At 42.0% G+C, this 23,235-nt stretch overlaps 1 protein-coding gene across 4 annotated transcripts in view; it reads left to right on the top strand.

Annotated features, from left to right (window-relative positions):
• Window positions 1-23,235, top strand: part of MECOM (MDS1 and EVI1 complex locus) — a 47,013-nt gene that overhangs the window by 15,383 nt on the left and 8,395 nt on the right. Inside the window, exons 4-10 of one of the 4 annotated variants that reach the window (XM_008944195.1) lie at window positions 867-1,014; window positions 2,052-2,205; window positions 7,503-8,865; window positions 10,851-10,938; window positions 14,317-14,343; window positions 21,383-21,549; window positions 22,887-22,964. In XM_008944195.1, coding sequence (XP_008942443.1) covers window positions 867-1,014; window positions 2,052-2,205; window positions 7,503-8,865; window positions 10,851-10,938; window positions 14,317-14,343; window positions 21,383-21,549; window positions 22,887-22,964 — 2,025 coding nt within the window. Of the gene's footprint in view, window positions 1-866; window positions 1,015-2,048; window positions 2,206-7,502; window positions 8,866-10,850; window positions 10,939-14,316; window positions 14,344-21,382; window positions 21,550-22,886; window positions 22,965-23,235 lie in introns of all 4 variants that reach the window. The other 3 variants (XM_008944194.1, XM_008944196.1, XM_008944193.1) reach the window with 3 other exon arrangements.

The following is a 23,235-nucleotide window of genomic DNA, read 5'->3' as shown; positions in this document are numbered from 1 at the left end:
GTTCAGCAGAGATTGGTGGGAGCTTCACCTGCAGAAAGGTTGATCCAGTTTGGCTCCCCAGGCTAAAAATCCCAATTTCTAGTGGCTTTTGTGTGTATCCACTATTAGATTATGCAGTATCTTTCCTCAAGCAGTAGTGATCACTCTGTCTGTATGTGACCAAGAAATACAGGTGTTTAAAAATATATATTTGCTACAAATTGATAATTAGACAGGAATTCAGAAAATTCAGAGATGAAAATGAGCTCAAAGATGTGCAATAGAAATTAGGTGGAGCTTTAATATGCTACTAATAGGCTAAATAAACTACTAAGAAGTGAATTAATAAACAGTTACACAACTGAATGCAGTTAATAATAATCAAGTATAACTTCAGTTGCAATATAGCATATTTGGAGGTTTCTTTTCTGTCCTGCTCCAGTGGAGTTATTCCTCATCTATTCCTTTTGCAAGAAAAACTGACTCCCATCCAAGAACTGGAGTTACGTCAGGTGATGGGATTCAGGGTGTGTTTAGAGGGGAAGTCATAAGGTAGAAATAATTCAGACTGCAGGGAAAAATTACCAGAGTGAAATGCTGAGAGGTGGATGAAATCACCTCCTTAGGGAACGATGGCAGTAGCATCTCCTGGAGCATTTGCAAGTGGCCTGGCAAAACATGAGAGGTTATGTTATTCTGGTAGGAAGGAGGGTATTCCACCTTCTGACTGGCATGAGCCTGGTTCTGAAAGGACTTGGGTCTGCCACTATTGGACTTTTGGGGTTTTTTAATTTTTTTTCTTCTCATATGTGCTTTGCTGCCTTCTCTTCTGCTGACAAAGCTATATGTGTGTGAGACCTCACTGAGCCCTGTTCCTGTTCCCACAGCCTGGAGAAGCACATGCTGTCTCACAGCGAGGAGAGGGAGTACAAGTGTGACCAGTGCCCCAAAGCTTTTAACTGGAAGTCCAACTTGATACGTCACCAGATGTCACACGACAGCGGGAAGCACTACGAGTGTGAGAACTGTGCCAAGGTACAGTGAATTTGTAGGCTGCCTGGTGCTCCTTACGCTGCTGGGTACGTGGGAGCATGGATACAGGGGATGGCCAGGATGCAGGAGGGCATAGGGCTTCTGCTGTGCTCCAGGTGGTTTCTCAAGGGTTTACACTTCTACTTTATAAAAGCTATTTTTCTGTCCCTTTTGATTTGGAAAGGGCTGTGGAGTCTGAAATGAGGGCTGCTGCAGGATGCTCAGCATCCCTGAACTCGGGGCTTGGTGCCTTGCAAGGACTGGCAAGGTGTAAGAGCATCACGTAGGGGCCAGAAACCCTGGGGAGATACAGGGCAGAGGGGTCCCCGAGGCTGTGTGCCTGCTGCTGGGGCCAGAAACTTCAGGACACTACTGCAATATAAATCAAAATAAGAACTAGTGATGGGTCCCAGCTGCACTAAGGAATTGCAGCCATCTCATTCTAGAACATCTCATTGCTGCACAGCACCAGGCTTGCTGTGTAGGTTGTCTGCGTACGATGTGATGCTCTGCTTTGCTTTTCATCAGATTCCTAAAGCTTGGGGCTTTTGCATGAGGACTTTGTTGGTTTTAAGTACCTTTGGTGCAATAATGGGAATTTTATGTTGAGCTGACCCTTGTAAGACGCAACCAAGCCCTGGGTGTAGGACTATGTCATGTACAGGATTTCTCACCATCACACACTTGGTTGTTGCTATAAAGTATTTGTATTGCAGTAATGCTTAGAGGTTTCAAGCAGCCACCTTTTGACTTGTTTTCTGTGGAGTCCCTGACCTCAAAAGCACATTTTCTAATGGCAGTGTCAAATGCATCTCTAGCCATGGCTGCAAGGGAGTTAACACATCCACCAAATACTTTGTTGATCCTGGGAAACTGCGGCCCCATCCTGCAGGCAGAGCTCACCTTGATGCTCATTAGTGAGGTTTTTAATCTTAAATACTGCCAAATAGCTTCAAGGTTTGAATTTTAAAAGACTCTTGTAATAACTGGCTTCTTCCACAGTCAAGTTTCTCGGTTAATCAGTACTCATTTCCTAGCAGGTTTTCACGGACCCCAGCAACCTTCAGAGGCATATTCGTTCCCAGCATGTTGGGGCTCGTGCTCACGCTTGTCCAGAGTGTGGCAAAACCTTTGCCACTTCTTCAGGCCTCAAACAGCATAAACACATCCACAGCAGTGTCAAACCTTTTATATGTAAGTCCTCAACTAAATGTCTTTGGTTAAGTGTTATTTCTTTTGTGGTAAAGCAGCGTAATCTGAAAGCAGGAGGTTGTGTTGTCCTCACTTTGAATTTCCCACCGGTTTCACTGGGGCTGTGAGTTATTGAATGAGTTCTGGGTAATTCATAGTCCAATGCAATGCATTATTTTCATACAGTTTTCCTTTTCAGACCAAGACTGTATGCTGTATAAATGTACTTGTTGTCCCTGGCAGGGGAGGGTGGTAGCAGCTGCTACCACGGTTGCGACACGCTGGGAGTCAGGCAGAGACAACAGTACCTGGAAGGCTGCTTTGCTTTAGGAGTTAATTTTGGGCCACAGAGTCTCCACAACAGATGCCACAACTTGTGATGGAGTTGGAGAATAAGCCTTAGAGGCAGTGTGTTTCCGTCAGGGGAGCTTGCTACCCTCCTTGAGGCTCCTTTGCACGCCCCGAATTTCAGTATTGAGTTGAGCCATCAGATCTTTGCCAACAGCTGCTCCAGCAATAAAACTTGCCTTCTATGTGGGCCTGGCTCTGTACTGGGCCATAAATTGGATCCTCAAAGCCTCACGGGTTGTGTTTACTGCTGAAGCAGATCCTGCTGGGAGGTGGGAAAGCTGGGTGCATGGTCACGTTGTGTGTGGCTTTCTCTCCCTTTCACCAGGGAAGCAGAGGCAGAAAATATTTGAGAGTATTGCTCCTGGTAGCACTAATCTCCACCACAGTCTTTTCAGGCACCTGCTATGGCTTGAAAGACACTTTGGGACTGCCTCCCCTACTTGTCTGCTAAACTTCTTTATTTTTTGGTGTTCTCAGCAATAATTTACCGAAATACCAACACCACACCCAGAAAAAGTGTCGTCTGCATACTAAGACAATTCCTCAGGAGGAGGAGGAGTATTGCCTTGAAAGGCTCATTTGTGTGAAATCTACATACCTGCCTCTGGGTTAGATAATACTTTTGGTTTGGTCTTCTTCAATGAGAAAATGTATAACTGGATCCAATAATAATATCACTAATAATTTAAAAATCTGATTACAGTTTAAATAGTTATACCTACAGATTATAAATACTAGAAAACAGTAACTTCTAGTTAGGCAGTGAGTCTTCAGATGGTCCTGTTGCAATGCCTTACATCAAAGTCCATAAGTGGTAATTCTCATAAATAATCTCTCAAATGCTCTTTGTTGCTATTTATTCTGATAAATCAAAACAGGTATTTTTCATCCCTACAGTGTGAGGGATGGAAACCCGTTGAGCAACCTAGAAATAACAGCCATGTAATTGCAGAACAAAAGCGTTTGGAGACCACATGTTTCATGGGCTTTGCAGAGCGATGGGAGGGAGTTAGGGTCACCTGAAGGAGATATCTGTTTTCCACCAGAAGGCCACACACCATGATTTCCTTGTACTAGTCTGTTTATGGCAACTGTCTCTTATTATAGTACACCGCCCAAGCTTGAGTGAAAAGTCACCAACACTAAGGTAATTACTCACTGCCTTTGCAAAATCTCCAGCCTCTCCAAATAGAAACCACATGCCATAATACACTGAACAAACTCAAAATAGTACTTACAGTAATTTTTTTAATAAGCAGAAAATATGCAAACTTAACTGCTGGCTAATTTGGGGTCCAAAGACAATCGTGGTACAGAGTGTGTGTAGGCATGAGATGAATTTTTGTAATTTGGGGGCCAGATTGGGAATTTGTGTTAAACCTGGGATCTGTAGAGCAATAAAATTTGCAAGGAGGGAAGCTTCCCTTACAAGTTAGTTGCTTAAAGTGTGGTGCTGAGATTTAAGGGGTATAATAAAGTGCAATAGGAGAAATCAAACCCGGCTTCTGTTGCTTTGATACATGGAAGCAATTTAAGTTGATAACTGTCACCTATCTACTAAAGTTTAAGCAAAGCTTTACTTGGAAATAAAAATAATGTGATTAAAAGAAGGTAGATCTTGTAACACGAACTTACCTGACGAGTCCTGCCTCCTGGGGGTGTCCATGGAGGTCAAGGTGGTGCAGTTGATTTAGAGACAGTCTCCTCCAAAATGAGTGAGTCACTGGGTGTGCACTTCACTGATGCCATGTTACACCCAGGCTTTGGACAGTGGTCCCCAAGAGTAAGAGTTCTCTGAGGAGTAAGGGCTTCAGACCTGGACCCCAAATTTCTTCACTAGCTTTGAGAGCCCATGGATTGAATAGACTGCCTGTTAAATGGAAAGGGCACCTTGAGCAAGCAGTACCTCATTAAATAGTTTTAAATAACATTTATGCTCAAAAAGGTAAAATCCTCAGTACAACTGTTACTTGTTTGGTTGAGATTATAATATTAAATATTTACATATTTTAATGGTATTGCTATTACTGGTTTAGTCTTAAAAGTGAGGTAAAATATATTTAGTCAAATGATTTTGCATCTCCTTTAACAGTATGTAAGGATATCTTTCAACTGTAAGTGTATATTTTTGTTTTTCTCTAGAGCAGAATATTTCTCTATTCTGTTAACTTTTGAATATATTAACTGAGAAGAATAATGTAATAATATATCAATGTTCTGATGCCCTGCTGCTCTGTGTTGGGCATAACTATCAGTGTCTATGGAATTATCCTGTTTTACCTAAGGATGAGGGGTTGGCCCATAACATCCGAGATGAAGCTTGTGCAAACCTATGGATATGTCACTCAAGTCACCAGTTTCGTCAGTTTAATTTTGGTTTCTGTGATCAACCTGATGGGAGCAGGGGGAGCTTTTTGTGCAAGACCTCAACAGTGAAGGTCAGGGGCCTGATTCTGTACCATGAAGTATGGAGGTGACTTTTGTTTATGGGAGCAGAAACTCTATGCCTAGGAGAAAATAGTAGAAAAATCAGAGCTTATACTGCAACAAATAAATGGCAAATAGTTCTATATTAAATAAAAAAATGCTTATCTTTTAAAGAGGCAGATAAAATATTTTCAAGAGGAAACAGAAAGTACTTATCCAGAGAAAATCAAGCATTTTAAAGAAACTAGAATATTTTTTCTCTTATCTTTTCCTTTCTTCTATTTTGCCTCTTCTCTTCTCTTCTCTTCTCTTCTCTTCTCTTCTCTTCTCTTCTCTTCTCTTCTCTTCTCTTCTCTTCTCTTCTCTTCTCTTCTCTTCTCTTCTCTTCTCTTTGTCTCTTTTTCCTTTCTCTTCCATCTTTTTTCTTATTTCTTTTTAATTTTCTTTTTTATTTTCTCTCTTTTCTTTCTTGTCTTTCCTTGTGAATGAAGATTTCCAACAGGAACAGTAACTGATACACAGCACCAAACATTCTTCCTGAATTACCGCATTGCAGATTTCCTGTGTTTGGGCCCAATTCTGCACTCTTTACACCATGAATTGTCCCGGGGATGTCAGTGGGACATACACAGGGAAAATGGGGTGGATTGGGCAGGATCAGGCCCTCGAACAATAGAAGCATTGTCACTGAGATATGAAGCAGCCTGCTGAAGAGGTAAACAGTTAAGAGATGACAACAAGTGGTCAAGTTTCTCAAGGGCAGAGGTTTAGAGGAGCAGGAAGGTTAGCGCGGGCCCCGGTGCGGGTGGAAGTTAGAGGACGTGATTGCAGTTCATGGGAACCAAGGGTGCAGGATGGGATACATTCAATTCAGTTTCCTTTGCAGGCTTAAAATAGAGCCATTGTAAATTATGTCAGTCTGTCTCAAATCATGAAAATGATTGTTAAAAAGGCCTCAGAATACACAATGTGTATTGTTGTGTGGCTTTGATGTGTGAAAGATGAGAGCCTATGATATAACAGAAATTAAATAAAAATAAAGTGACCACATGCTTTTTCCTGGCTGGGAAAAAAAAAAAAAAGAAAAGGATTTATTACAGAGGGATAACACTGCTTACTGATAATGCTGGTGCCTTGTTTTTAAACAAGGCTGGAGCTGATGTTGTTGGAAGCAAGGTAGTACAGAACTATGGACAAATTTTAGCACAATGAAGAGCAAAAGACATAGTGTAGCCTTAGGACTTGTTCAATGCCCCTGCTCATCCAAAGGATGCCAAAAGGAGACATAGAAAGACATTGGCGAGCTGAGCGTTACCCTCTTCCAAACCACATTTTAACTTGTACACCTAGAACTCAGTTGCTGACCCAGTTTGCTCCCTAAGGTTTGTAGCAGCCAGAAAATCAGGAACCTGCCAAATCCCATTTGCTTCAGTGACATGATTCATTCTTTGTAGTGTCTCACTCTGCACCCTGGGACCACTTTCAGCCTCCCGCTACTGAAACTGGTTGCTGGAAGCTGTGCTCTGACGTGCCAAGTGTCACAGGGTAGGTCAGGCCCATGAGCTCAAGGCAGATCTTCTCCCCTGTGTGGTTTCAGGCTTTCTCCAAGTGCTGCTTTTGTGAGGCTGAAGCTTTCCTCATCCCAGAGGAGTTTGAAAGGAAATCCATTGAGCTGTTTTGAGCATCAGACATGCAAATAAATACAGCTGCATTCTTAAAGGAAATTATTGTTGAAATATAGTGTATTTTTTTCCATGTGAAAGGGACAAATAAGCAATATTAAGACTAATAAAGTTATTAAGATATGGAATTTAGAGTTACAGTATCCTTGACACCTGTAGGGACTGTATGCATTATACAAAGAGAAATGCTTTGGACATAAGAGAATACTGAGGACTTTCATAAGATTATATTCTTAATTGCAAGTGGAAAAAAATGTTTGTTAATAAGGTTATGAACTTGGAAATACCTGGTTGTCTCCTCCTTCACCTCTTTCCTTACCTTGTGGTCCTGCAGACTGAACACCCTGTGAGGAAGCTCTACCTCCTGTCTGGCCCTGCAAATATTTATTTTAATGACAAACTTTCTGCATGTGAACAGTGACATAAATGGGTGTTATTTGACGAGATGAGTGCTCTCTTGTGCAGGAGCACCGTCGGTTTGGACAGAGTTACAACCCCGAGCTGCAGACCTTGGGGGCTCTGGGTGCTCGGGCGATATGGAATAACAGTACTTGATATGCAATGCAAAAAGCAAACGAGGAAACTTTGTCTTTTAGTGGTTTCAGACCTTTCGGGTCTGTTGGAGTGGGTTTTGGTGCTGTCTTGAGACATTTGTCTGCTTGGATGCCTTGCTTTGGAAGAGTACGGTAGCTTTTTGTACATTTGTGCACCCAGACTTCTCCTTGTGGCTTTCTAGTTGACATTTGGCGGGTTAAAAAAATGGTGTTATTTGCAAAATTTTGAGGGTGGGGGCAATTATCATAAAGCCTGAGATGTGTTGTTGTTGTTGTTTACATACAGGTGAGGTCTGCCATAAATCCTATACTCAGTTTTCAAACCTTTGTCGTCATAAGCGCATGCATGCTGATTGCAGAACCCAAATCAAGTGCAAAGACTGTGGACAAATGTTCAGCACTACGTCTTCCTTAAATAAACACAGGAGATTTTGTGAGGGCAAGAACCATTTTGCAGCAGGAGGATTTTTTGGCCAAGGCATTTCACTTCCTGGAACCCCAGCTATGGATAAAACGTCCATGGTTAATATGAATCATGCAAATCCGGGCCTTGCTGACTATTTTGGAGCCAATAGGCATCCTGCTGGTCTTACCTTTCCAACAGCTCCTGGATTTTCTTTTAGCTTCCCTGGTCTGTTTCCTTCAGGCTTGTACCACAGGCCACCTTTGCTACCTACTAGTTCTCCTGTTAAAGGACTACCGAGCGCAGATCAGACAAACAAAAGTCAAAGTCCCCTCATGACAAATCCTCAGATACTGCCAGCCACCCAGGATATTTTGAAGGCACTAAATAAGCAACCATCATTAGGGGAGAATAAGCCAGTGGAGCTTCAACCAGAGAGGTCCTCTGAAGAGAGGCCGCATGAGAAACTCAGTGACCAGTCAGAGAGTAGTGACCTTGACCTTGACGATGTCAGTACCCCCAGTGGCAGTGACCTGGAAACCACCTCGGGCTCTGATCTGGAAAGTGACATTGAAAGTGAGAAAGAGAAATTTAAAGAAAATGGTAAAATGTTGAAAGACAAAGTAAGCTCTCTGCAGAGCCTGGCTTCAATAAATAATAAGAAAGACCACAGCAATCATTCCATTTTCTCACCATCCTTAGAGGAGCAGACTGCGGTGTCAGGAGCGGTGAATGATTCTATAAAGGCTATTGCTTCTATTGCTGAAAAGTACTTTGGTTCAACAGGACTTGTGGGGCTGCAAGACAAAAAAGTTGGAGCCTTACCTTACCCTTCCATGTTTCCCCTCCCGTTTTTTCCAGCATTCTCTCAATCAATGTATCCATTTCCTGATAGAGACTTGAGACCATTACCCTTGAAAGTGGAGCCCCAATCACCCAGTGAAATAAAGAAGATCCCAAAGGGAAGCTCTGAGTCTCCCTTTGACCTCACCATAAAACGTAAGGAGGAGAAGCCACTTACTCCCCTATCCTCAAAGCCAGCAGCCCCCTCTGCAGCAAGCCAGGACCAGCCTCTAGATCTCAGCATGGGCAGCAGAAGTCGAGCCAGCAGCACAAAACAAGCCGAGCCTCGGAAGAACCATGTCTTTGGAGAAAAGAAAGGAGGTGACCTTGATCAAAGGAAAACTTCAGAGTCCTCCTTGCAGCACGCCAGGCCTACCCCATTTTTTATGGATCCCATTTACAGGTAACAGACTATCCGCTGCCTTTTGGCATCCTTTGGTGCAGGGCAACCTGCCTGCAGATTCAGGACAACCCTGTCCTCATCCCACCATCGCTGGGGTGTTGTCCCACCACCGGGGCATGGGGTGGCCCAGCCTGCATGCTGACCTGTGCCTCCCACCTTAAATCTGAGTTGCTCAGAGCAAACCCCAGTCTGGGAATGCTGCACTCAGCAAGTCTTCATGACTGCCCTCATTGAAGAGAGTCTTTAGTTCAACCTGCATGGCTTGACATGCACGAGTTGAATATATTCTTTTATCCAGAAACAAATTGGGATCCGTGTTGAATGTCTGCTTATTTACTGTGTATTTGCCATCACTGATTTGGCCAAAATTCCTTTTCTTCCAAAGTGTTTCCTGCCTGCCTTGACTGCCCTCTGCCTTTCTCTGGAAATCAGAGAGCCTCTCGCCAGGGTGCCAGTTGCCACCTCTCTAGTTCTTCTGGAATTATGTAGGAGTACCTCATAAGTACAACAAAGCAGCAAATTCGTCCTAAAATGGATAAGAAATGTGAAAATTTAGAGTGATTTCTGCCCTTTCTGTACCATTATTTGAGCAATGGGTTGGTTTACATGGACATTACATTAATATAATTGAAGGTGCATTGTGCTTGCACGTACAAAGCCCAACCAGCGGGCTAGTTAATCTGCTCTACCTTCTGAAATCAATGGGAGCCTTGTTGGCTTCGATGGGTGCACAAGCAGGCAGTCAGTGAGCTGAGGTTTTAAATACCAGTGGTAAAATCCCGACCCCCTCAGCGTTTCCCAGTAGTGCTGAGATGGATCTCGCTGGGATACGGATTTCACCTGCATCCTGTGTACGTCAGCCCCTCTTTGCCCTTTGTCTTTCAGCTCATATATCTGTAAGCAGCCACAATAATGCATCTAAGTTAGTTTAGAGAAATACTAGCCATAAAAATATTTGTCTGTAATATAAATGACTGATTTTACAGCCTACTGTTAGGAAAAAAAAAAAGTTACTGCCATGCAAATGATTTTAATTTATTACTTTATCTGAAAAAGAAACGTTATGGGCAAAGTTTTTGGCAAATGCTCTCACTTGAGACAACAGGTATGCATTGTGAAGAAACAGGATATGATGCTATTTACTGAGATGTTTTTTTTTTTGTGCCAAATTGGTCTCTGTATTAGACCATAGGTTTTCTTTGCACCATATTAATTTTAAATGCCTGAAGCAGTAGAAATAATGATCCGTGTTTTATGGTCCTGCATTGCAAACTAATGAAATCTGTACAAATTCTGGCAGTGCAGCACAAGGCCATTTGTTACCAAGCCTTCCTTTGCTTTGAGTTAATCTACACACAGACAACAGGATCTGTCTCTTAAGCTGTACATCAGTAATAGAAAAAGCAAAAGACCTCCAATTTCCACACTGCTTCTGAATTATCCAGTGTTTCACTGCCTAAATGCCTGCGAGTTGATTGCAATCTTTGCTGCTGGCGTGTCGGATGCAGTGTGTTCCTCCAAGCCCTCCTTTCTCACCCTGCTTGAGCACGGCCATGCCCAAGGAGAGGTTTCCAGGGTGGCGGCTGCGATGTTTTGCATGGGCAGATGAGAAGGGACCTGTTGCTCAAGGCTCCTGCTGCCTTGAATTCCTCTCCTTTGATTGGAGAGCATACTCAGTTGTCTTATTTCTTCACACAAGTGCTCGGTAGTTAGGGATTGGTTCCTATTATAATTATTACCAGTCTTTTTAAATAGGGATATTTCCTGTGTAAATGGTGTAATCTCCCTTTAATCCACAGCCCTCACTTGCAGTAACAAGTTGTCCACAGGAATGGAGAGCTGACTGTACTTCCTTACCATATACGATAGTCTCTGAGAAACAGATTACTTGATGTATAGTTGACTATTTTTAACATGAGTAGTTGTATGATTATTAATATCTGAGACTGATTCATCACAAGCAAATCTAATTTTAACATTTACAGAGTAGAAAAAAGAAAGTTAACTGATCCACTGGAAGCTTTAAAAGAGAAATACTTGAGACCTTCCCCGGGATTCTTGTTTCATCCACAAGTAAGTATTTTGGGAATTTTGATGTTGTAAACAAGCCTGTTGATGCTTCAAAGCAGGTGCAGAGAAATGAATGCAGTCTTAGTCATTTTTGGATTTCCTAAAGCACACAGTTTTTGCTGTACCATTGTGGTGGAAAAGCGTAAGCATTGTTCTGAGCTTCTTGATGTTTTGCAGATGAAACAACATGTTTTGATTATAGAGGAAGCCAGGTTCGAGCTACATGTATGTTTTAGAACCGTGTTCCTCAAAAACTGTACTGTAGACACAACACGTGCAATTACCCATGTCTTCTTCAGCACTCTTCTGTGCACATTGTGTGGAGTCAGTGTTGACTACAAGGAGAAGATGTAGGTTCAAAGTCAGGCCAGAAGAGCTGAGCATCCCAGCTGTTGATATTTAAGGACTCCCAGAAAAGAGATAAAACCTTCCACTCAATGCTTTCAAGTCCCCTAAGCAAATGCTCCATCTCTTTTAGGTAGCTGTTGTGGGCTATAGAATGTGCGTTGACTTTGTAGGATCCCTTCTCCTCGATGCCTGAAGACATGCTGTATGAGAGGGCTGCTGTCTTGTTCACAGGCCATAATCCTGCTGCTTATTTGGTGGATAACAAAAATATAGGAACGTGTCCATAAAATGGTGTACTGGAAATGTGTATGTAGTACAGAAAGAGGACCTGGAACATCTCTCTGCCAAGGAAAGACTGAGACACCTCGGTCTGTTTAGCCTGGAGTAGAGAAGACTAAGAGGACATCTTACCAATACTTATCAGTATTTAAAGGACAGGGGTCCAGAGGATGGGGCCAGTCTCTTTTCAGTGGTGCCCAGCGACAGAACAAAGGGTAATGGGCACAAACTGAACACAAAAAGCTCCGCCTAAACATAAGGAGAAACTTCTTTACTTTGAGGGTGATGGAGCCCTGGACCAGACTTCCCAGCGAGGTTGTGTCTCCTTGTCTGCAGAGATTCAAAATCTGTCTGGATGCAATGCTGGGCACCCTGCTCTGGGTGAAGCAGAGGGTTGGACAAGATGATCTCCAGAAGTCCCTTCCAACCCCTAGCTTCTTGTGATTCTGTAACCTGTATGCAAACTATATGTTGCTTTTCTTCGAGAGCACTGCATCCTTGTTTTTCCTTCTTCCTCCTTGCTCAAGGAGATTTTGCAAAAAATTGGATTTAAATCTTATGCCTGAAATAGAATGTTCTGTATTTGCAAATTGGAACCTGCTGCTGACTATGGGCTGTTTCATCCTAATAATGACACCCCGTATGGGTCTTGTATTTTAACTGCCCAACCAGGAGCTGCTGTCTCTGGTTCAGCTTCCTCTGATTCCTGGTCAAATCTTGCCAATAATCTGCCATGACCTGTTGGTGGTGTTTGGTGGGTTTTTGTTTGTTTGCTTGTTTGTTTGTTTAGTTTTGTTTTGTTTTGTTTTGTTTGTTTTTATAACAAGGGAGTAGTTGTTATGCCCTAAATTGTGTGGAATATATTCTGAAGTATGGGACTTCTGGAGAACCGGGAGGAGCAGCTGATGGTGTGTGTAGTTGCAGATGCACAAACTTAATGCTATGAGATGCTTGGAGAGTGCTTTAAAACATCCTATTCCAGTTGCAGTGCCTGAAGGAAGTGCAAATTATTAATTAATTATTAAAATTACTAAGAATGTATGTACAAGATTTAATAGCTCGGCACCTCTTACTGAGTTACCTTATTTGCCCAAGTTGCAAAGCAAGAAGTAAAAATTCCCATTTCACATCAGATGGTTCTAACGTGCAAGTACCTAAAAAGGAGCTCAATCCTCTTTGTGTCCCCTGGTGTGAAACCAGGCTGGTTCCTCTCCATCAGATGAGTGAATCTGTTGGAGCAGCTCAGGGGCTGTAAGTTAACAGTAAATTACTTAAACGAGGGAATTTTATGTACGGTGTTGATGGAAGAAACGGTATTATTTTGCCTAGTGCCTAGCTCTTCAGAAGGCGTAACTTGATGTCATTTAGTGAAGTTGGATTCACAGGGCTTTGAAGGTTTTGCTGCAAGTCGGTCTGATGACAACAATGGGTAGCGTGGTCAGTGGGTGAGGAAGGAGGGTTTGGGCAAAATGCACCATTAGGAATTTGGCTGAGATGGACAAGGAAGGAGCTGGATACTCTTCTACATAGTGTTATGTGACTTTGAGGCACATGGGGAACTGGAGGAGGGTTACTGGGAGTTGGGGTGAGGATGCCATAAGCGTGCAGATGAAATGGAGGCATTGAGTATTTTGCCATTAATGGGCAAAATGTTTGGATATAATCCTATGCATTTGTCACTGAGAGCAGGTTAAATTTATTGTTGGTGTCTGAGGAAGGTCCCAGTGTGGTCACCAAGTCCTTCAGTGTGAGCAGGAGGTGTTGGATGCCACCTGCCTACCATGGTGCCAGCCAAGGTGGGGCAGAGCCAGCACCCTTGGGCAGAAGGCAGGGCTAGTTATGCCCCCACACTGCTGAACACATGCACGGGAGTGCACAAATATACCCTTTATACCTTTTTGCCACATTTGTCATTGTGCACTAGGAAAAAAAAAACCAAACAACACAGTGAAGACTGGCTTTTGGTTTATCACTTACCTAGCTGCTAGGGATAACATCTTTAACTTGGTGTGAGATGGATGGGTACAAAGGTCATGAGTGTAACATGCACTTAATACATTGTAAAAGAAAACTAAACCACCATCACGTCCTGTCAAAAAAGTGCATGCCAAAAGCTGCTTTCTTGCAGACTTTAATAGGAAGGAGTCTGCTGTTCGCAGAGGCAGAGTTTGGCTCGGTGTTTATAGAGGACTGGGGACTGGCTTGCAGAAAAGCTGTTTTTCCTTTACAGTCCTGTTCACCCCTGTAAAAGTACAGGTGTGGAGTGTACTGCAAGTTTTCATTTTCTGCTGGCAGGTTTTATCTATGTAAAATATGAAGAAAATTATTTTTTGTGTGCTACAAGATCATGTTGCTGTAGGTGAGTTTATTTTTGAAACTTGCCATCTGAAGAAACAAGAATTTATTTTTTTTAAAAAAACTGGGTAATACAACAGCTAGTAGATGGATCTTTAAAACAGGTTTCTGAAGGTGATATTAAAGACATAAACCCTGCAGTCCTTACCCTGTCCCTATCTGGGCAAAATTCCTTCCAGTGGTCCTAAAGCTGTGAAAATTAGATCATTTAACTATATTTCATAGTTATTTTCCATTACAAGGATTGCATTTTTAGGGAGGGAACACCCCAATGCAACAAATCATTCAGAATAACATTTTAATTAGTGTCTTTAAATAAAATCTTAATTAGTAGATTGATTGCAATGAGGGTTCCAATGCAGGAATAATGTGTTGTTTTTGTTTCAATTTTGCTCCCAGTTCCAATTGCCTGATCAAAGAATTTGGGTAAGTTCATTGCTTATATTTTTGATTTAATCATTGTGAAATAAATTGAATAAGAAAAATATAATATGAAAGATAACTTACCACTCAGTTACGGAGCATGCCATGCTTTCCTACAGAGTGTTGTAAATCTAGCAGATAAATATCCTCTTATGACAAATTGGCTTTATTTTTACCTACCTAATCTTGCCGGGTTTATCTGGTGAAGGCAATGGGAGCTATACCTGAGCAAGGGTTTCAAAATGCAGACTTTGTTTATATTTAACTGAAATTGTTCCAATCTGTTTCCTTCAGAGATTGCAGCAAAATTTTCAGGCTGAAATCTTGTTAGATTGCAATAGTTATAAATATTTAATCTGCATTCAAGGCATTAAAACACAAAGCCTCAGAGGACTTCACATTTCTATCTAGTGTTGACTTCAGTGGGAGTTAGTTACTTTAACAGCTTTGAAGTTTTGAGCTTAATTGCTTATTGCTGTACTTAAAGCAGAAATAAAACACCCATTTATTTGCTGTGTTTGGGTCAAATTTGTCCTGTGTGTATACTTACATCATCCCCCTTATGCAAATGAGAATTGTGCATTTAGCACTACAGGGTAAATTTGAGCTTGTTCTTCTATTTTTATAAAATGTTATTTTTAAGACATTCAAATTGTTCATCATATTGAACAATTTGGATGAAAAAAAAAAGAAAAAAAAAAAAAACAAAGCAAAACAAAACAAAAAACCCCACAGCAACTGCTTTTGCAGATGCAACTCAAATAATGCTGTGTTTTGCTCTTGCATTGCTGGCTCCTGAGCTGCAGCACTGAACCCATAAATACTTGTCCCAGATTTTTCCATGGGACAGTTCAAAGCAGTGATGGACCTTTGCTTTGTGTACACATGGCTTTTAATCCCATTTTCTTCCTGTAAAGTGATGGTTAATGCAGCTGCAAAAGATGCACTGGGATCTTGAGCTGAAAAGAGTTAAGCAGGCACCCTAGGACTTGTGTGAGCACCCACGGACGCTGAATGAGCTCAACAGATAGGAGGTAGGGTTAGATGCCAGACTTGGAGAGCACTAGAGGTGGTTTCTGACCATTTTATTTCAATACAAGGAAATCAGTGTAGCATGTAAATAGGCTCTGACAGGATTTTGTTATTTGGCCCAGGAAAGTCGCTCTGTTTGGACGTATTTGAGACGCTGAAAAACCCAGTGCAGCCTATTTCTTCTGTCTGCTTTCCTTGACATTGGCTTGCTCCTCAAATTTCCATTTTCCTGCTTTTTTTTTTTTTTGTGTGTGTGAACATGTGTGTCCTGGCCATGCTAGTGCTCTGAACAGCTGCAGCAGAAATAGGTATTTAAAACGTAAAGTGCCTAGAGAAGGATGCTGATTCATGGATGAATCTTCATCTTGAGAGACTTGAATATATCACAGGAGCCTTTCTATCTCAATTCACAATTGCATGCGCCATATATTTCAGGATTATTTCAGATGGTTTTTCATTGTTTGGCAGGAACCCTGCCAAACAAATACAAATCAACAGGCAACACCCTCTCTTGAACGGATCACAATTTATTTAGTCTGTAGACTGTTTCATCCCTTTCTGGTCCCATCAAGGGAAGGCTGCCATAAAGAGGTTCAGACTTTATTTGCAATAGCTTTATAGAGAATCATTGTAAATAACTAAAATAATTTTACAAATATATGAAATTTGGTGAGTGCATTAACAAAGCTTTTATTTTACTGGGCTTATTATAGGGCATGATTCATTCTGTTGAATCAGCTGTATCACCACCAACTTAATTAACACAGAGAAATTCTGGAGCTATATTGCACATCAGCAGGAGTTTCTCACTGCTGCTTCATAAAGCTCAGCCACATGTGATAGGTCTGTTGGACGTGAATAGAGCTCGGCCAAATTCCGTGGCTAGATGTCCAAATACAGTTTCAAGATGACAATTTCAAAAGTTGTAGTTCTTAGAGGGAGTTTTAAAGCTCAAATTGGAGAGAAAGAAATCTGGGGCTTTGGTAGTTGGGTTTTCAAGATTTCTCTAAATAATACTAGTAAAAATAGAAAGCAAACATTTGAACAGTTTTTCTTTCCCATGAGTTACAGCCATAAGTCAGTTGTTTTTGCGATAATAGCAATGAAGGAGTCACGTTTGTAAGACATGAGGTCATGTAATTCATGACATTGTCTGCTAGATTATTTCCTATCATCAGGTTATTCTTAAAAGGCAGCAACAACAAACCTTTGCTTTATTTATGCCACTTTTTTTTCTTCTGCTGGTTAATAAATTTTCAGACAAACATTCAAGGCCCCTGCTGATAATATCTTGCCCACTGAAATGTTTATAAATACTTGTTTTAGCCGATTATGGTAATGTCTGCATTTTTGAGTCGGAGCTGGGGAATTGTGACTGCATATTAGTTTGCGTCAGTAGGAGGTTAATAGCCTCTCAGGGAGCAGGAGGGAGGTGGGGGAAAGCTGCTTCCTTTTCCAGACATCTGGACACAGATAGAATCAACAACTCTTATATATGTAAATCAAAAGTTACTGTTCTATATAAAATACTGTCATTCACTGATCTCAGATTAGGAGCAGACATGACTTGTCCATAAGGCAGTGGCTGTATGTAAAATACGTAATAGGATCTTCTCACTCTCCTACCTCCTCAGAGAGCTCTCCCCATGGACATGGCAATTACGCTGATCCCATCCTTGGGGTCAAGCTGTGCCTTCCTCCCCATGGTTCAGAGACCACTGCAGCCCTTGGGTGCTCAACTGGGGTGCATACCCCTCCCCAAAGTGCTCCCCAGCAGCTCAAGCCACATGCCTGCTTCCCTGGTGGCCCTCAGGGACTATCCCCAGAGAGATAAGGTGGCTGTGAGCACCTACCTAACCTTCCAGGACAGATGCTGTTGGTAACAGCTTGCTCCAGGAGTTTGGTGGATTGCTGACCAGTAGCATCTCCATGGCCAACACAGTCCCTGTGGAGGCAAGTCTTGCTTTGCAATCAGCTATAAAGGTGTTTTGAAGTGAGAGCTGCTTTGGTTGTGTTTCAGCTGAAAGAGGGAGTTTGTGGAAGAGGGAAAGTCATCTCCTGGGTTAATGGTTACTCTTAAGAAAACCCCAAAACCTTGGAAAAAAAGGATAGGAATAAACTAGTGATTTGTACAATCATTGAAGATTATCAGTGAGCCCTCCTTGAGGTGTCACTGGGATGTGAACTGTGGCATATGTCTGTAAATTACATAGGAAGAAGGGTGCCCAGGAAAAGAGCAAAGTTTGGGACTGTTTAGTGAGAATAGCTAAATCCAAAGCTGACTGTGAAGAGTTTGCAGAAGATTCACAGAAAGCTGAGTCACCAGGGATTAAAATAGCCATAAAAAGCAATGTCAGTAAGTACCTAGTAATACTGAGGAGTGTCATTCAGGGAAAAGATCTGGAAGTTGATAGTTTTATGAAAGTATCATCCAAGTGCTTAGCAGAAACAAATAGAAAACATCATTCCGTTATACTGGCTTTAGGTCTTGATTACAGCTGAAATGTCTCTCAAAAAGGACTTAGTAGAATTAGAAAAGGCACAGAAAAGTGCAACAATGATGATTAGAGGTAGGAAACGGCTTCTATGCAAAAAGAGACTAAGTAGATTTTGATTTTTTCAGCTTGGAAAAGAAACTCCCAAGGGAGCTGTGCCTCAGCTCTATGAGACCATGAATGGTGAGCAGAACCTGAATGAGAAATGGTTATTCATTAGTTTTAACAATTCAAAAAAAAAAAATAAAAATGGGGGGCACCCAGCTGAATTATCAGGCAAAAGGCTTAGAAGGAACAAAAGCCAGTGTCTTTTCATATGCACCTAATTAAACCGGTGAACTCTCCTTGACAAAAATAGAAATGGATTCAAAAAGGATTTAGCCAAATGAATGGAAGCAGCAGCACCAATGGCCATTCAACACGGTCATCGAGATGCAACCTCCAGTTAAGGCTCTTGCACCTTTTAATGCTGGTGCGTGACAGAAGACACTGGGGAGAAGGTCTGTCCCTTGCCTGCCCTCCTGAGCATCCCCTGCGGCCACTGCTGGAAACCAGGGTACATGCTTCCCAAACGTGTGTGTCACAGTTTTATCAGTCCTGCTAGGGTTTGGTGCCTCAGTTAGTCCTTGGTGTGACAAAGCCCAGATTTTGTTTTACTCAGTTAATATTTTCCAGTAGGCTGATGAGCAGGGGCTGTTTATGTGTGCATAAAGTAATAGAGCTTGTCATGTGGCTGTGGTGGCAGGATTTTGTGGGCTGTAACAAGCCCATGCAGCCCAGTTGCCCATCTCATGATAAGGATTTGCATCCTGATGGCCCTGAGCACCAGCATGCTCCAGGACGTCCTAAGAAAATGCCCAAATTTTGGTCCTTCCGAGCCCTATCTCCAGCAGATAGTAACAGCTATAATTCTCCCAGTAGCAGTGGAGTGAGATCAGCTCGCATCAGCAAAGGCTTGGGGCCAAGCACTTCCCATTGTTGCTGATGCTTTTCTTGAAAATCATTAATCATACCAGGTAACTACACAGATCAGTCATTAAAAAAAAAATCAACCAACAACAAACACAATAGTCACTCCTACGGCGAGAAACATATTTTGGGAAAGCGAGTAATACTTTAAAATAATTGGAAGTGCTTGTGTTTCCTCTGGATGAGGGATTTAAGATTAGATGCTGATTTCATACCTATTTTGGGACTGATGTAATCCTGGAGGCAGCGTTGGAGGTTGTGCTGGTCTGCATCGCCGCACATGAGAGAGGAATCCGTCTCAGTTTCTCCTCTGCAAAATCCTGGAAATAAGAACTAAAAAAAATAAGCATGACTAAGCCATTTTAAATGTAATGGGGAAGATAGTTGCTTTAATATATTATTGTAGGGGACCGTGTGCATGAGAAATGGTGATCCAAAAATGATTGAAACCCACTAGATAATGAAGCTGACTTGAATATTAAATATGCATAAATAAAACATTTATTATACTTCTCAGTGCCCTTATTATTCTTCACCATAAATATGTGCTATCATAACCCATGCACTGTCTTGTCACTGCTAATCAGCCCGAAGGCCAAAGGTCATTTTTCATTCAAGCCATTTATTTTCCTCAACTGTGAAACAGATGAATAAATTCTTGCAGAAAACAATTAGAAGGAATTAAAGGCAGTGGAAAGATTATTGTAAAAGATTTAAGAATCAATTCTGACTAAAGAAAAAGGTGAAGTCATATAAAAAGAAATATATGGTAATGTTGAATTGTATGGGTTGATAATGACATCTCACTGCTGAGATAGAATTACCTCCTCTCCCAGCAGCATCATCATTACATATCTCACGCCTGTGATCAGTACATGTCAAAATCCTTCATATTGACAAATGTGCTGTCCACTTGCATCTGTGGAGAATGCTTTAGCAGCTGAGTGATTATGAATCAAACCCCAGAGCTTACAGCCCCTACTGCCTCGGAATGCTTTCACATTTGTTGCCTGACAAGTAAATGTATCTTGACTTCCCTCTGAGATTTTTTTTTCCACCGTGTTTGATGAAAGACATTTGGCAAATTGGCAGTGGTACCCTGTACATTGCAATTTGTACTCAGCATTAGGAATCTGAGCATGAAATGAGAGGGCAGGCTACAGGCTAAAGGGAAAAAAACCCAACCCAAAGGCAGAGCTAACCAGCGTGTGAATGGGCAACGAGACAAATGTACATTTCTGCCCATTGAAACAAATTTTTTTTAAAAAAAACAACAAACGTGCAATTCTCCCCATTCAAATACAATTTAAAAACAATGAACAATCATAGCCATGCCTTCTGGATTTTGAAGAATGAGCTCTAAAGGTGTTCCTAGCTGAGGAGCATGCACTGTCTTGTCTCTCATAGAGTTTCCTCCTTCGTTACAAGCAAGGTATTCCACAGGGTTCACGCTGTGGGTTCTATGCTCTGTAGGTGAGATCTCGTGGGTTGTTTTTTTTCATTTGTTAGTGAAGTTCTGAAGAGGCAGGTGGTTAGTCTCACCTCACTGAGTTCAGACTTAGAGAGTTCAGCAGCAGGCTTGAACTCTCTAAGTCTGAGGTTTTGGAGCAGTTTTTCATGGTCAGTTCCAGACACCTTGAAGGAAGCCATTCTCCAGGAATTATTTGATCCCCACTGCCTGAAAATTCCAGATGGCTAACCAAGAGTGGAGACATCCCAAATTACATAGGGTTTACAAGCAACTAAAGGTAGAGCAGGAATATTAAGAGGTTGTAGAAAAACAGGGTAGGCATCTAATAGGTAACTCCAACACATAGCACCACAACCACCAAAGCTTCATTTCTTATGGATTTATCTCATGAGCTTTAGCTGGGATAGTCAAGAAGATTGGACTGGTTGGATGTGACTGGGACATTGACAGAGCCTTTCTGGATCTAGCTAGTTGAAGACCTTGGTTGTGCTAGAGCATTCATAAGGTTTCTTCTGCAATAATTGCCCCCTGAAATTCTTTTTTAAAAAAAAAACAAAAACAAAACCACAAACTGTAGGAATTTGGTTATTGTTGAGCTCTCTATTTTTTTTTTCTGCTGATTTGGTGAAAAATGGCCAATGGTACCAGTAGATGGGATGCACAGACTCATAGGCACACACACAGAGCGTGACTGCATACCTAGAACTTTATAGAAGCTGAGGCTTAAAAATAAGAAGAAATGAGCACTGGCTTCACGAAGATTTTGTGTGGAAGCAGCTTCCTGTTCCAGCAATCAGGCCAGGAGCTCTGCTGCGTGCTGGCCTTGCGGAGACCCAGCACCCCTCTGTAGCAGTTACGGACATTACTCCAAGTGGGACAACATCATGGCCACCACCTCGCCTCATGTGCCCCATAATTTTCCAGACTGCAATTCTCCATTGGCTTTTTTTTTAAAAAAAAATGTATTTATTTTGCCTCTTGGCAGTGCGTGTTCTTTGCGTTTTGGGATTCCAGTGAGGACGGCAAGCCGAAGCAGTGCTCAATGTGATGGGTTCTGTGCCATCTTCCATTGCAGATGTCCGCTATCGAAAACATGGCCGAAAAGCTGGAGAGCTTCAGCGCCCTGAAGCCGGAGGCCAACGAGCTGATCCAGTCGGTGCCGTCCATGTTCAACTTCCGCGCCCCGCCGAGTGCCCTGCCCGACACCCTGCTGCGGAAGGGCAAGGAGCGCTACACCTGCAGGTACCCCCAGGCTGCCCTTCCCAAACCCCCCCTCGGACGGTCGACCAGGCCCTCGGGGCTCTCTGTGCCCAAGAAAACATGAAAAGTGTTTCGCTTTGGAGTTCTCATTTATTAAATTACTGTCATTATGAAACAAAGAGCTAGCCCTGTATCACACCGGTTTGATAAATGAGGTGGAAACTATTATATAAACAATTCTTTTTTCCAAATTTTCTCATCACTTTCATATGCACAAGTGTGCTTTCATTATTGTTTTTTTTGATCATAAACTACAGACGTGTTTTTTTTCTCAGGCTTCTGGGTTTAATATCCAAAGGGACCAGTGATAAAATACATGACTTATTAGGACTTATGTGTACAGACTTAAAAAAAAAAAATACAATGAAGATAGTCATTATACGTGCAACCAAAATGAATGGGAGCTTTGTCGAGGAGAGTAGAATTAGCTGTGTGGATATTTTGAAGGCTTATACATCACCTTGTGAAAAAATAAATGGGATGTTAGAAGTGAAGGGATGCAATCTTCAAAGTCGTCATGTGGAGCAGCCAGCTCCTTCATTCACTGGAGACAGTGCTGGGTGTGCTCCGTCCCTGTGCAAAAACTGGGCTGAATGTCATTAATAGAGCTGGGCCAATTATAAACTGAGCATTAATATGTAACTTGGATGAACAGGGGTGGCATATGATAATTCTTTTGTTGCCATTATTTTTTCCCATGACATATTATCGAGGTTGGAGAATGGTTTTTAAATTGCATTATTTAGGTCTCTATATCATCTCCAGAATGCACAGGCGTTTGACACCGGCATATCGGTTTATCTGATCTTTTTGAAAACATGTCACCTTCTTTCAAGACATGTTGTTATAGAAACATACCTTGATGGATTAGGTCTTTGAGTCTTGTCTGCTCTGATCCTATTCAATGCGCAGAATGATGTCACATTTGCTGACACATAGAATTGGTTGAAAGGTTTGAAATTTGCTTACATGGAGGCAGAGATTCAAGGCTTTAATAACAGATTCACTTGATTCCAAAACTGAATGTGACAGATAATCACCTAGTGAGCTTAGAAATTTGGGGTTATCTTTAAAACTGATAGGTTTTCAGATACCCCTAGCTTATGCACAAGAAGAGCCAGTCAGTGCCAGCAATTCCAGTTCCATTCTTAGGGGTGTGTGTCTCAATCACATTTGCAGAATGCTTTTATTGAAAAGTTGTTACACCAAAGCAATGCCAATAGCACCGTATATTAATGATTCTGTGCATCCAGTGCAGCTCAAACTGGGATGAAGCCGTTGAAGGTTACGGTGTCTTATCAAACCTTGTCTTATCACAGATACTGCGGCAAGATTTTCCCAAGATCTGCAAACCTAACACGCCACCTGAGGACGCACACTGGAGAGCAGCCCTATAGGTACCGTGTCTGTGGCGTGGTCAGGGAATGAGTGCTCACAGCCTTGCTCAGCCAGCTCCACCTCTCGCTCGTTAGCAGCCTGTCAATGACCCACCATTGTGTTTTGGTCTCAAACAGGGCTTTTTGTGCTGGTCTAGACAAGAGCAGCTGCATTTGGTGCTACAGCATTGGAGCTGCTGATGTGGGGGAAACTTTTGGTCTTAGTGAAATCCTTTTGGCCCAAGCACGATCCACAAGTCCTGCCTTTGCCTCACAAGATAGCTGACAATGC

The sequence above is a fragment of the Merops nubicus genome, unplaced genomic scaffold (genome assembly GCF_000691845.1).
Source record: "Merops nubicus isolate BGI_N331 unplaced genomic scaffold, ASM69184v1 scaffold1847, whole genome shotgun sequence".
Taxonomy (NCBI): domain Eukaryota; kingdom Metazoa; phylum Chordata; class Aves; order Coraciiformes; family Meropidae; genus Merops; species Merops nubicus.
Note: the sequence above shows the minus strand (reverse complement) of the source record. Positions and strands in the feature narration are given on the sequence as shown.